Here is a 13,015-nt window from a genome sequence, read left to right as displayed (position 1 = left end):
AAATTTTCAGTGCCGCCCTCGTATTAATCCTGTGAAATTATAATAGATACGCAATTTACATAATACGATAATGTATAAATAATAATTATAATTACATAGGACATGATATGTTATATACCCGAAAATTTAATACATTTGCGTAATAATTAGTACGAGTATAACGTTCCAGTTTGAAGGGCGGGATTCATTTTGTGATGCCTATGGGATGGTTTAACCTCCTAATACTAGGTACATTAGTAACACGGAATACCAGCTCGCTGCGATCGTGAACCGACTTTTTCTGGTTTTAGAGAGTAAGTCCACACAGGTAGGTATCTGTGTTAAATCATCAACGCAATTAAATAAAATAAAAATCCAGCCGCCGATCACCAACTGGCTGGTACGACTAGATAACCACCTTTTTCTCCGTACCTATTCACTGGTAGCCTAAGGGGCTGTTTCTGCTAGGTCCGGACGTGATAATCACTGGTCTCCGTATCACTGCTCTCAAAGAACGACTTTGAGTAACACGACCTTCAACTATGAATATTCAACCAAGCAATCTATTGGAGAAATCTCCCACAGCGTAATTGCGTAATTACTGGTGGTAGGACCACTTGTGAGTCCGCACGGGTAAGTACCACCACCCTGCCTATTTCTGCCGTGAAGCAATAATGCCTTTCGGCTTGAAGGATGGGGCAGCCGGTTTAACTATACTGAGACCTTAGAACTTATATCGCAAGGTGGGTGGCGCATAGATGTCTATAGGCTCCAGTAACCACTTAACACCAGGTGGGCTGTAAGCTCGTCCAATTATCTAAGCAATAAAAAAAAAAACTATATCCGCATCGTCCTTATTGAAGAACCCGTGTAAATTTCAGATCATATCAGCTCTCTTTTAAGACTTTGCTCAATTTAAGTTCTAAGCATCAGCGATGTCGCGAGCTTAATAGAATTGGCTAATCAAAAAATATGGTCTCAAGAACGCTGTCAGGACTCTAAAATTATTTCGTGATTACATTTCGCATCAGAAAGACCTGCGATTTCGTGTTCATAATGATCACGTGTCTCCTCTTTTTATAATATTGTATCTTCACACGAACGCTGTTGTTATAATACGCTTTTGAGCTACTTTCCTGTCTATGATCCTATTAATTTTGGCCTGGAACTGTTCCGCTGTTAATAACATCTCGAATAACGCCTCGGACAATATCTAGATAATATACTAATAAAAAAAACGAATGAAACAAAGTTTCGTTTTAATTATCGCAGTTCTCGGAGATCACAAACATTCAGCCTGTTATTGTGTTAACACGTATTAACGATAGCTTAATTCAAGATCAATATATTTTAAAATTCACGCAGAATTTTTGATCGCAAATGAATAGTTGTCTTAGCTGTTTGTTTAACAAAAAAAATGGCAGTCAAAATTTTAATTTCAGTTTAATTTATTAATAAAATATATTATATTTTAAAGCAAATTTTACTTATTAGAGTTGAGTGGAAAAAAGATAAGTTGATAGAATTGTCGTGACTGCAATTTTTTTTCCCCATTTATTTAAAAATGTTCGTGTTTCGAGTTTTGCTGATATCCGTATTGATGCTGGTGGCTGAATCAACGAAGCGTAAATCTTCTAATATTGTTCTGATTGTTGCCGATGATTTGGTAAGATGTGATGTAGTATTTGTTTTTTAATATGATAAGTTTATCACTTCTATCACGCAAAAGTCCTTCTTGTCTAACAAACCAAACCGTGTTGTGAGTTCATCCTAGCATATAGGTAGTTATGTATTTAATTAATCTACCAGGTGTCCTCACACAATAAAGACGAAAAATTCTACATTTGCTTAATTACAATAGTGAATTCGCTTGGGTTTGTACGACCGTCCTAATAATTCCATAAGCGTAATCATACATTCTGGTTTTAGGAGCCGATATTCGTTATTTTAATTTAATTGATGCTCTCATGAAGTGGGCTACGAGAACTTTTCTACCGATTAACTCATTAAGAACATGAAATTTTTGTCGAAATTTCGGTTATATTTTTTTTACAAAATAGAGTACCAATTTTGAGTGAAATTAATAATAAAAAGTTGTTTTTAATAATAATTCGCGATATCTCAAGAATTAACATAACAAGATAGTCGTCTCAGGTTACTTTTACATCTTTGATAAAGTGTTTTGCCACATACTTTAAATTCGTTATCATTTTTAATTCATTAACTTACTTGACATAATTAAAACTTATTGCTTCGATGTATGGACAAGCTAACAGCCCACCTGATGCTATTTAAAATTCATATTATATTATACACAGTACTAGTAGTAGCACATCGACTAACTACTTCCGCTTCACCGATCTGCAGTAGTGATATTTTTAGTTTATTTTCCCACCTAAAATTTGTTCGTTTGCTAATAATATAAAGGCCTCAGTTACTATTTATTTTCAATTAACTCTTCTCCCAGTCTATCTTCTTGAGCCTCCTTTTTCAGATTTTAGGTCCATTGTTTGTGGGTTAAAAAATATACCTCCTTTTTAATATAGCGATATATATTGGCTGATGCTAGTATACAAAAAAAATCTTATTGAGTGGTTTTAAAGTAGTCGTCATGTTTTGTGACTGGAAACTAGTTTTTTTATGTCTCACTCAGAACGTAAATTATGTACATTTCTAATCAGTTGTTATTGAAGTGAGCAATTTCGCTATGTCGCGCTTTTGGCTGAATAAATTGTAATGATATTAAAAACACGTTTTAATGTCGTTACGGTTTACTTTTCGACATCTTGAATACCTTATAGTACTGGTGGCCATGGGGATCACGTCGTTGTAAATGAAATTTAAGCGCGTATTTGATTAGCACAAGTGTTTGAATGAATGGAAACTTCACATAATAATTTATTATAACCGAATAGTCGGTACCGAAATAATTGTACATTTTGTTTCGAATTTTACAGTTACTAATTTTTACTTTATAACGAGTCGAAACTTTAATAAAATTAGCATTAAATTTAATTAAATGGGATGCGGTGTTTCTGTATATTGAAGAAAAAAAAAACGTGTAGCACTCGGGAACTGCCGCGGTAAAGCTATTGCGTAGCATTTTTTATCAACTTATGCAATTATAATTAGACAATGATAATTTAATATTAAAACAATAATAAAACAAGACCACGCTATATTAAATATTAATAAAAGCAAAACTTTAACTGTCCCTTTAACAATCATAAGCTAGACCGCGCGAGAGAGAAATGGGCAGACTTTTCATGATGCGCATGCAGTGTGACGTCACGCCACGCGCTTATTCACAAACACTACACAAGCGGCACGTGTGAATGTGTTGAGCGCGAGCTACATGGTAGGCGGAGCGAGGGGTGTAAGTTTTTTTTCGTTACGGAATTTCATGATTCGGTCGCTGCGCTCAAGGCCCGCGATAAAATCTATGCAATAGCTTAAAAATTAAAGAGTGTAACTAGTTATTTTCTGTTGTCTATTGTCTGTTTATTTGTCCGCGCATAACTTCGGAGCTACTTTTCATGTAGGTTTCACAGGTTTGACAGGTATAGAGGGACCAATATGTGGCAAGCTTGCTTGGTTCTTCCATTCCGATAGAAGCACCCGTCACGTGCGGACGTGCTCATCGACCACTCGATCGCCCGGCCTTTGTTCGCCGGGTTTTTGTTAGACAAAGTTTTTTCCCGGAAGTTTTTATTTGTTTTGTTTCTTTTTGTTATTTCTATTTTGTTGTTTTTTTTCTTTGTCCTGTAGTAATTGCGCCGCGTTGCCACTTGAGTTCAGTAGAACCGCTAAGTTCCGAGATGTTGGGGCCTTGGGGAGTATTTTTAAGACCCGGGGCAGCCCCACCTGGGCACTCAGCTATCATGGACGCTGTATTTGCGGAATTCCTCCGGCTTCGCCACCCAAAGCTCATTTCCGAGTTTCTGGCCTTCAAAGCCGATCACTCCGCGAGCCCTCTGGTGGACTCCGCTGTGCTCGCTCCACCTGCGTCACCTGTACCTGCGTGAAAAGCTTCTGCATCGTACACCGCAGCCTCCGTCGTGCCTGCCGCTCCCGCGTCGCCTATACTGGCGCGTAAAACTTCTGCGTCGTCCGTCGTTGCCAGCGTTCCTCCCGCGCGATCATCTGCGGCCTCCATCGTGCTCGACATCCTCGCGCCCTCTAAAGCACCTGCGCCTGCCTCCTCGTCTTCCGACTCTGACTAGGACATGGAGGTCAACCTCGCCCCTGCCTCATTGACGGAAGGATTCACCCTCGTACAAAAGAGTAAGAAGCGCGCCGCGGATTCTCGAGCTCGGTTTTTCGGTGGCACAAAATAAAACCCAGATCCCTCCCCGATAATCCTTCATGAGAAGGCAGCTTGCGAGTTTCCCTGGCCCTTAAGGCCAAAAAAATTAATTTTACAAGTGCCCGTAACCTCGCGAACGGCATACAAATTAAGATTCAAACATCCGACGACCGTAGGGCCCTCTATTCTTACTTCCGTAAAGAGCGTATAAGTTTGCATACGTATACGCTCCAGGAGGAGCGCGTACTCCGTGCCGTCCGTTATACGTGGTATCCCGAAAGAGTTGGATGCCGAGCTCGTCATCACACAAGCCGCGGAAGAGATCCATATAACATGGTTCTCGTCACCCTCCATCCTACCACCGAGGGTAAGCAAATGTTTAACATCCGAACGGTCTGTAGGCTTTCCGTAATCACCGTCGAAATCCCACGCAAGAAAGGCACACCTAGCCAGTGCCATAACTGTCAATTATACGGTCATTCTTCTCGTAACGAGTTAAGTGTTTGGGTGATCACGCCACGGCCCTATGCACTCGCGATCAAAAAACCGCAACGGAACCGCTTAGCTGCGTCCTGTGCTGTACACAGGGTCACTCCGCGAATTACCGTGGATGCCCCCGAGCCCCTAAAGTAAATCGCCGCGTCGCCCGCCAAAACCGCCTCCGAGCTTCCGGCCTAGACATCAAAGCCATGGCACCCTCTGTGCCGAAGGCTAGGCCTGCTTTCGTGCCGGTGCCGGTGCCCAGCGTCTCGGCCCAGGCTAAGCCGTTGCCGTATACAAACACGTCTACAACTCTCTTCCTCGCGATTCGTCCCGCTCCCGCGATATGGCACTCCCCCGCGACTCGTCCCTCTCCCGCGACTTGCCCTCCGACCACGTCCGACAATCTCGTTTTAGCGATCGACTTCTTTCAGTCGATCAACTTTGAGCGCGTTAACGCTTTGGGCGACGCCATTCACGAGACCTCCACTGCACAACACTTCATCGCCGTTGTGCAGGAATACGCCGACGTATACGCGTCGTTAAATACGTACCGTTCTCCTCTCACTCCACATCAATGGCGTACATAAGTAGAATAAAGCCCCTATCCGTAAGGACAGGACCTGGGTCTCGTCCAGAATCAATCCAGAAATTCATGAAGTCAGCGTCGGAACGGTACTTTGATAAGGCTATGCGTCATGATAATCGCCTTATCGTTGCCGCCGCTGACTACTCCTCAAATCCTGATCGCGTAGGAGCCAGTCACCGTCGACGCCCTAGACACGTCCTTACGGATCCATCAGACCCAATAACCTCCTTCCTAACCCTTCAATCATAAAAAAAAACATTTTTCCATTAAAATACTCGTAGTATGTTGCGAAAAAGATATCGATCGTCATTTGAAGTTTTTCGTGTTCTAACTGTATACTAACCGTTGTTAAAAGTCATATAGCTAATAATATGAATAATATGAAAATAAACCTGTTTGTTAAGTTTTCACGCCTAAACGAAGTACTCGAAACACTTAAAATAGATAATATGTATGAGCAATAAAGAGTTTAATCGTTGCACGAGTAATTTATTAGGAACTTGAATTCTATTTGATTCTATTTGTCAATATGTCTTCCAAATTCGTGTTAGTAGAGTAGTTTTCAAAGTCGTCGTGGCCTAAAGGATAGACGTCCGGTGCATTTGTATGTAGCGATGCACCGGTGTTAGAATCCCGAAGGCGGGTACCAATTTTTCTAATGAAATACGTACTCAACAAATGTTCACGATTGACTTCCACGGTGAAGGAATAGCATCGTGTAATAAAAACCAACCCGCAAAATTATAACTTGCGTAATCACTGGTGGTAGGACCTCTTGGGAGTCCGCAAGGGTAGGTACCACCACCCCGCCTATTTCCGACGTGACGTTTAAGTCACTGTGCCACATGGTTCGAGGAATGTCAACCGCTAACGGTTTATCGATTCACAAGGTTAATGTATTTTTAATTGCAAAGATAATACATGTGTTCAAGGTCCACCTGATTATGGACATGAGTGGCAACTGTAGCCCACTAACCTATATTCAGAGAATGGAGATCGAGTTCAATATGAGAAACAAGGTCAAGATCATCTTCTGCACTATGAAGATTTTGCTTCTTCCTTTTTTAGGTGGTGTTATTTATTTATATATTAATACGTAAAGCAAAAACTTTGTACCCCTTTTTACGGAAATTGCGTAGACGAAGGAGTATGAAATTTCTCACACTTATACTTTATGTAGAGGAGTGCAGAATGCTAATCTTTTCTTAAAATTATGCATAAATAATACCTACATCAAATCAATAAAGGAAACATTACACACACTACATAATGTATTTGACACACACACGCATTTAAACTGTTTTGTTCATTGTTAGTCTGTGGTCAAATTGAGAATAGATTAATATTGTTTGTCTATAATATTATTTTCCTATAGTATTGGCGAAATCTGTGATTGTGTATTATGTCGAATTGAACCATGAACAGTCCAATTAACTCCAACCAAAAAAAAAACTATATTGCATATACAGTTTTTTTTCTTAAGTTACTTTTTTTTAATTTTTTTTTTTTTTTTTTATTCTTTATTAGAGCCATACACCTATTAGGTTAAGTCGGCTAAGTTACTTTTAAACATTTACAAAATAAAAGTGTATTTTTTCTCGCTTTTCTCGCCCAAAATCTATTATTTTTTAACCTTATAAACATATATTTTGGTCAGAGATCACATTTATTTACTTAAATTTTTATTCTGATGTCCTTTTCATACTTTTGTATTTTCAGTTTTTTTGCTCGTTATTGCATTCAGACTTGACTATTTCGCATTAATATTATGACGTATAGTGTAGATTATATCAATTTTTTTGTATTATATCTAACTCAGCATGTTATAGGTGTGAACAATATATGTATATACTTCTGATTTTGTTCATTCATTGAAAAGTTTGTCATCGAATTTTGGCAATGTCAAATTAGTTTCATTGTTATATATATATATATATGATATATTATATGATCCGATAATTACAATGAATGCTTCAAAATATGGTCGTTAAAACTAAATTATGTAAGATTTAAGAACTGGGTTGTAGTTTTCGATATCCAGATGTTAGTGTTCCAATAAACACACACCGTGTAAAATCATGTAAAATGCTATTATACAAAAGCTACAGTATAAGGAAAACACAGATATAACTAATACAAAAAAAAGTATGAAGCCAACACGTGAGGTTGAGCATATTTCTATATATACATACATACATGTGTAAGATACGCTAATATTTCAAATAACGTAACAGTTAGGAAGAAGATTAAATAAATTGATTCTACATGATTGGCAGATGATTAAACGGTTTAAAAGTCAAGGCTATGTGCAGATAAAGACTACGCGTCGACGATCTTTGCAATAACATATTATATAAGTGTTAGAAATTCCATAGTTGTATATTGTGAGTCTAATCTATCTATATATATAAAAATGAATTGCTGTTCGTTAGTCTCGCTAAAACTCGAGAACGGCTGGACCGATTTGGCTAATTTTGGTCTTGAATTATTTGTGGAAGTCCAGAGAAGGTTTAAAAGGTAGATAAATATGAAAATGCTTGAAATTAAATAAAAATTACGATTTTGTTTTCTTTGATGTGTCCTCCGTAGGACGGATTCCATTTGTTTGTTTTAAGTTTATTTTATGCAAGAGTTTAAGGTCTTTTATTTATCGATTGAGGCACTACGAAGTCTGCCGGGTCAGCTAGTAGATAATACATTTTTTTGTTACAGGGTTGGAATGACATTAGTTTTCACGGTTCAAATCAAATTTTGACACCAAATATTGATTTGCTATCATTATCAGGAAAAGGTCTCGGACGATACTACAGTCACTGTATATGTACTCCTTCCAGATCGGCATTAATGACTGGCAAATATGCGCACAGAATAGGTATTTTTTTTTCAAATTGGGTTTTTTAAATTAATAACTTAATTAATAACTTTAAATTAACGAAAATTTTAATCCCGAGCTATTTCAAACAATTAAGCTATCAATTAGAATAGATTCACAATTTATTTATTTCTTATAGTACTGGTTCATTATTTTGGCGTGTATACATACTTACTGTCTTTGAAATATTTTTTTATGTACCAATCACAGGTATGCAAGGGTTTCCACTTAGCAACAGCGAGGACAGAGGATTGCCAACTAATGAAAAGATTCTACCCCAATATCTAAAAGAATTGGGGTACTCCACGCATTTGGTGGGAAAATGGCATATCGGCGAATCACGAACTGAATTTTTACCGACTGAGAGAGGGTTCGACAGTCATTTTGGACACAGAGGGGGATTCCTTGATTACTACGAATACACATTGGATGAAAAGGTAACAAAAATCCAATAAAAGCAGTTAGCATGTCATATGATGTTATCATGTATGTGACTCGCAAAGCCTCGCGATAAATATTAATTGATAAAGATAATAAGGCGACCTTATTAAAATAACAATTATCATATAATCACCTCTGCTGTGGTTAATGAGTATGACAATACTTAAGTAACCAAACTCAAATTAAGCCATTGGGTAACTGCTTTTGGTTACCACTCTGATGGGCTGTATGTTCGTCGGCCTCTAATGGCAATAAAGAAAACATTATTCAAATAGATTAATAAAAAAAACATTATTCAAATAGATTAATAAAAAAAACATTATCTAAATCCATGTTATGTTTTATGCGATGACCTTTTTTTGTTTCAGTGGGCGACTGGTACTGTGACAGGCTACGGTCTGTTTAAAAATAAAACCGCCGCTTGGGGTGTCGAAGGATATCTCACTGATGTTTATACAGAAGAGGCCAAGAAAGGTAGGCATTAGATATATTATAACGATCGGAGCGAAAATTCGTTGAGTTTGAGTGAACTGCAAAATAAGGAGCTCAAATCTAATTCATGAAGCTCCCTGAAGTATTTATTAATTTAACGCAATGAAAAAAACAATGAGTATTAACAATATTAGCATTTCACAGTACAATATAATTTACAGAATCATTGCGTTTTGTAGTTGTTTTTTAAATTGTAAAAGAGAGATTTAGTAATCACTTATCTTTCCCGCCTCGTCATTTCAAGTAATTGAAAGTTTAACTATCACGAAAATTAAATAATGAAAATTCATCCTGAATATTTTAGTAATAAAAAATCACGATAAAAAAAAGCCACTTTTCCTGATGCTGGCCCACAATGCACCACACTCCGCCAATGAGCCTGCTATTGTGCAGGCGCCGCCTGAGGACGTGCGTGCAATGAAACATGTAGAGAAAACTGGTAGACGGATTTTTGCAGGTAATTTACAAAGCTTGAAAACGAGCCATTAGGCTTAAGGGTTGCTGCGGTGAGTGCGGCACAATGTAAGCTGTTGTAATCACGTTTCGCGTTAAGTATATGAATAATAATTACGCTTTACGTATTATTAGAGAATATGGGGAGTCATAATTTGATACTATTATTATTAAGAAACAGCATCATCCTGGTATAAAACGCTCCTCGCTGGATGTTTCAAAAGTTGAATGGAAGAGCTTTTTCTGACATTTTTTTTATTGGTTAGATGTGTGAACGAGCTCACAGCCCACTTGGTGTTAAGTGGTTACTGGAGCCCATAGACATCCACAACGTAAATGCGCCACCCACCTCGAGATATAAGTTCTAAGGTCTCAGTATAGTTACAACGGCTACCCCCACCCTTCGAACCGAAACGCATTACTGCTTCACGGCGGAAATAGGCGGGGTGGTATCTACCCGTGCGGACTCCCAGGAGGTCCTACCACCAGTGATTACGCAAATTATAATTTTTGCGGGTTTGATTTTTATTACACGATGTTATTCCTTCACCGTGGAAATCAAGAAAATTTGTTGAGTACGTATTTCATTAGAAAAATTGGTATACACACGCCTGCGGGATTCGAACACCGTTGCATCGCTAGATACGAATGCACCGGACGTCTATCTTTTAGGCCACAACGACTTCAAAACTTCGACTTTTCTGATAAATTTGTATTCACGTAGGTAATAAAATAAAAGAGAACTTATGCTTATCATATTATAATATTTGTATGCATCTTGATTACCGGTTATACTCGTATGTCTATCACTCCATTGTTATTTTTTTGATGTTTTGTAGTTAATTTGAATTTTTGTACTTAATTTCGCTTTGTTTTGGAAGAGAACTCGTTAATAAATTAAGATCGATTTCTACATTCTCGAAAGTAAGGAGTAATTTTACCGTCATTGTATTTACGGTGCTTAATAAAATACCTTATATTTTCAGCGATGATGAAGAAACTGGATGATGGTATAGGTGAAGTCGTAGAAGCACTTCACAACAAAGGCATCCTCGATAATACTGTTATTGTTTTCATTGCGGATAACGGAGGAATGACTTCAGGTTTTAAAATGAATTATGCATCTAATTGGCCATTGAGGGGTCTGAAAATGACCCCATTTGAGGGGGGCGTGAGAGTACCAGGACTAATATGGAGTCAAGATTTTAAAACTCCGCAAAACCTCTGGAATGGTTACATACACGTTACAGATTGGCTTCCGATTTTCATGAATATTGCTGGTGCAGCACCACCAAATAATATTAGTGGTATAGATTTATGGAATAGTATTAAAGCTAATGAAGATTCAAGTCGACAGGAAATGTACGAAATCGATGATAGAACTGGTTTTGCGTCTGTTATATACGGTGATTTTAAACTTGTAACTGGACATGTTACGGAAGAATACAGTGATTATGAAGGAGGCGATCTCCGAGGTATTATCGGAGAGCCTCCGTCATACAATGATGCTATTGAAAAAAGTAAAGTTTATGGTGTTTTGAGAAAGATCGGAAAACCTGTGAAAAAGATCGATTACAATTTAAGAAAACAAATCGAAGTAAAATGTGATCGTAAAGATACTGATGAAATTTGTTATCCCAATAAAGGTAGGTTTCGTTAAAAATGCAATTCTGATAAAATCATTCTAGATATTAATTTAAAATTGATAAGGAAGGCATTGTTAGAGTTGTTAATTATTATTTAAAAAAAAAATACTACAATTTCATGTTCCTTGTTCTCTGCTGCTTCTTTTCAAAGATACCGCAAACTGGCAATAATATCACTTAAGTTTCACGTCCATTATGCATTTTCATTGCTAATGATAACAAAATTTAATACAATACATACTGTATTTCGCACGTCTGTATTTATACATCAAAAACGATGAATTTCTACGTTTCGACTTAGGCCGATGTGGGCTTCGATATTTATTTAATGATTTTAATGACTATAACAATGTATCGTCATCGCTTTTTCTTATGCCAACGTAATAAATTGTAAATTTAAGACTTTGGAACAACTTTGAAAATAATAGGTAAACTTTTATTCTTCAGGAGTAGGTCACTATCTTGCGGAGCTTTATTACCGACGCTCGTGGATAATTCTATTTCTATTATGTAAACAAATTTATACTATTTCAGATAAAATTTGTCTTTACAACATAAAAGAAGATCCTTGTGAAACAAGAGATGTTTCTAAAGAAAATCCAGACATTGTTGTAAACATGTTACAACTTTTGAAAGTTGAATTAACTAAAACTGTTCCTCGAACGGATCCGCCACTAGCTAGTGACCCGAGGTCATTGCCCAGTTTACATAACAATACGTGGGATACATTTATTGATTAAATTGATTACAAAAATTATCGTCTTTCATTTTTCTACTCTTTTTTTATTATATGTATTCATGTATATGTCTAGCTACCATACCCGACGCCGAATTTTAAGTTAGCAGAAAACAACACGATATTTATTTATAAATCTCTATAGTTATATGTTGATAATGTACTATACTTTGTTGTACTCCAAAGTAATTCATAAAAATATGATACGCAATAACAAATAACAAACATTGGGCGTCTTATTGCTTAAAGCAATTTTTTTTAGGTAACCGTTATATGGATAAGAATAAATACTGTAAAAATATGACTTGCACTATGCTTTCAATCGTTCACTCCCATGAAAGTTAAAGACCTAATCAAAGACCTACGTCCTCCCAAGGCTCCCGGTTCCGACAGTGTATCTAACCGCGTTCTTAAGCTTCTACCCACCTAACTCGTCATGATGTTGGTATCTATTTTCAGTGCCGCTATGACGAACTGTATCTTTCCCGCGGTGTTTTTTATTGCTTAGATGGGTGGACGAGCTCATAGCCTACCTGATGTTGAGTGGTTACTGGAGCCCATAGACATCTACAACGTAAATGCGCCACCCACCTCAAGATATAAGTTCTAAGATCTCAGTATAGTTACAACGGCTGCCCCACCCTTCAAACCAACACGCATTACTGCTTCACGGCAAAAATAGGCAGGGTGATGGAACCTACCCACGCGAACTCACAAGAGGTCCTACTACCAGTAAAGAAAGAAGGGTGTAGAAAGGTGTGGAAAGAAGTGGACGTTATCGGCATACATGAACCTGGTAAACCAAAAAATCTTCCGACGAGCTACCGCCCGATTAGCCTCCTCATGTCTCTAGCTGTATGAGCGTCTGCTCCACAAACGCCTCAAAGACTTCGTCTCATCCAAGGGCAATCTCATTGATGAACAATTCGGATTCCGCGCCAATCACTAATGCGTACAACAAGTGCACCACCTGACGGAGTACATTCTCGTAGGGCTTAACCTTAACGCAAAAGCATTCAAC

At 37.7% G+C, this 13,015-nt stretch overlaps 1 protein-coding gene across 1 annotated transcript; it reads left to right on the top strand.

Annotated features, from left to right (window-relative positions):
• The first annotated feature begins 987 nt into the window (after window positions 1–987).
• LOC110384858 (arylsulfatase B) lies at window positions 988–12,012 on the top strand. The gene is made up of 7 exons (XM_038012955.2): window positions 988–1,645; window positions 8,067–8,226; window positions 8,437–8,663; window positions 9,036–9,141; window positions 9,464–9,616; window positions 10,599–11,258; window positions 11,793–12,012. The coding sequence occupies exons 1-7, from the start codon at window positions 1,544–1,546 to the stop codon at window positions 11,996–11,998; spliced, it is 1,614 nt and encodes a 537-aa protein (XP_037868883.1). The 5' UTR covers window positions 988–1,543; the 3' UTR covers window positions 11,999–12,012.
• Window positions 12,013–13,015: the final 1,003 nt, after the last annotated feature.

This window comes from Bombyx mori, chromosome 9 (assembly GCF_030269925.1).
Source record: "Bombyx mori chromosome 9, ASM3026992v2".
NCBI classification, from domain to species: domain Eukaryota; kingdom Metazoa; phylum Arthropoda; class Insecta; order Lepidoptera; family Bombycidae; genus Bombyx; species Bombyx mori.
Note: the sequence above shows the minus strand (reverse complement) of the source record. Positions and strands in the feature narration are given on the sequence as shown.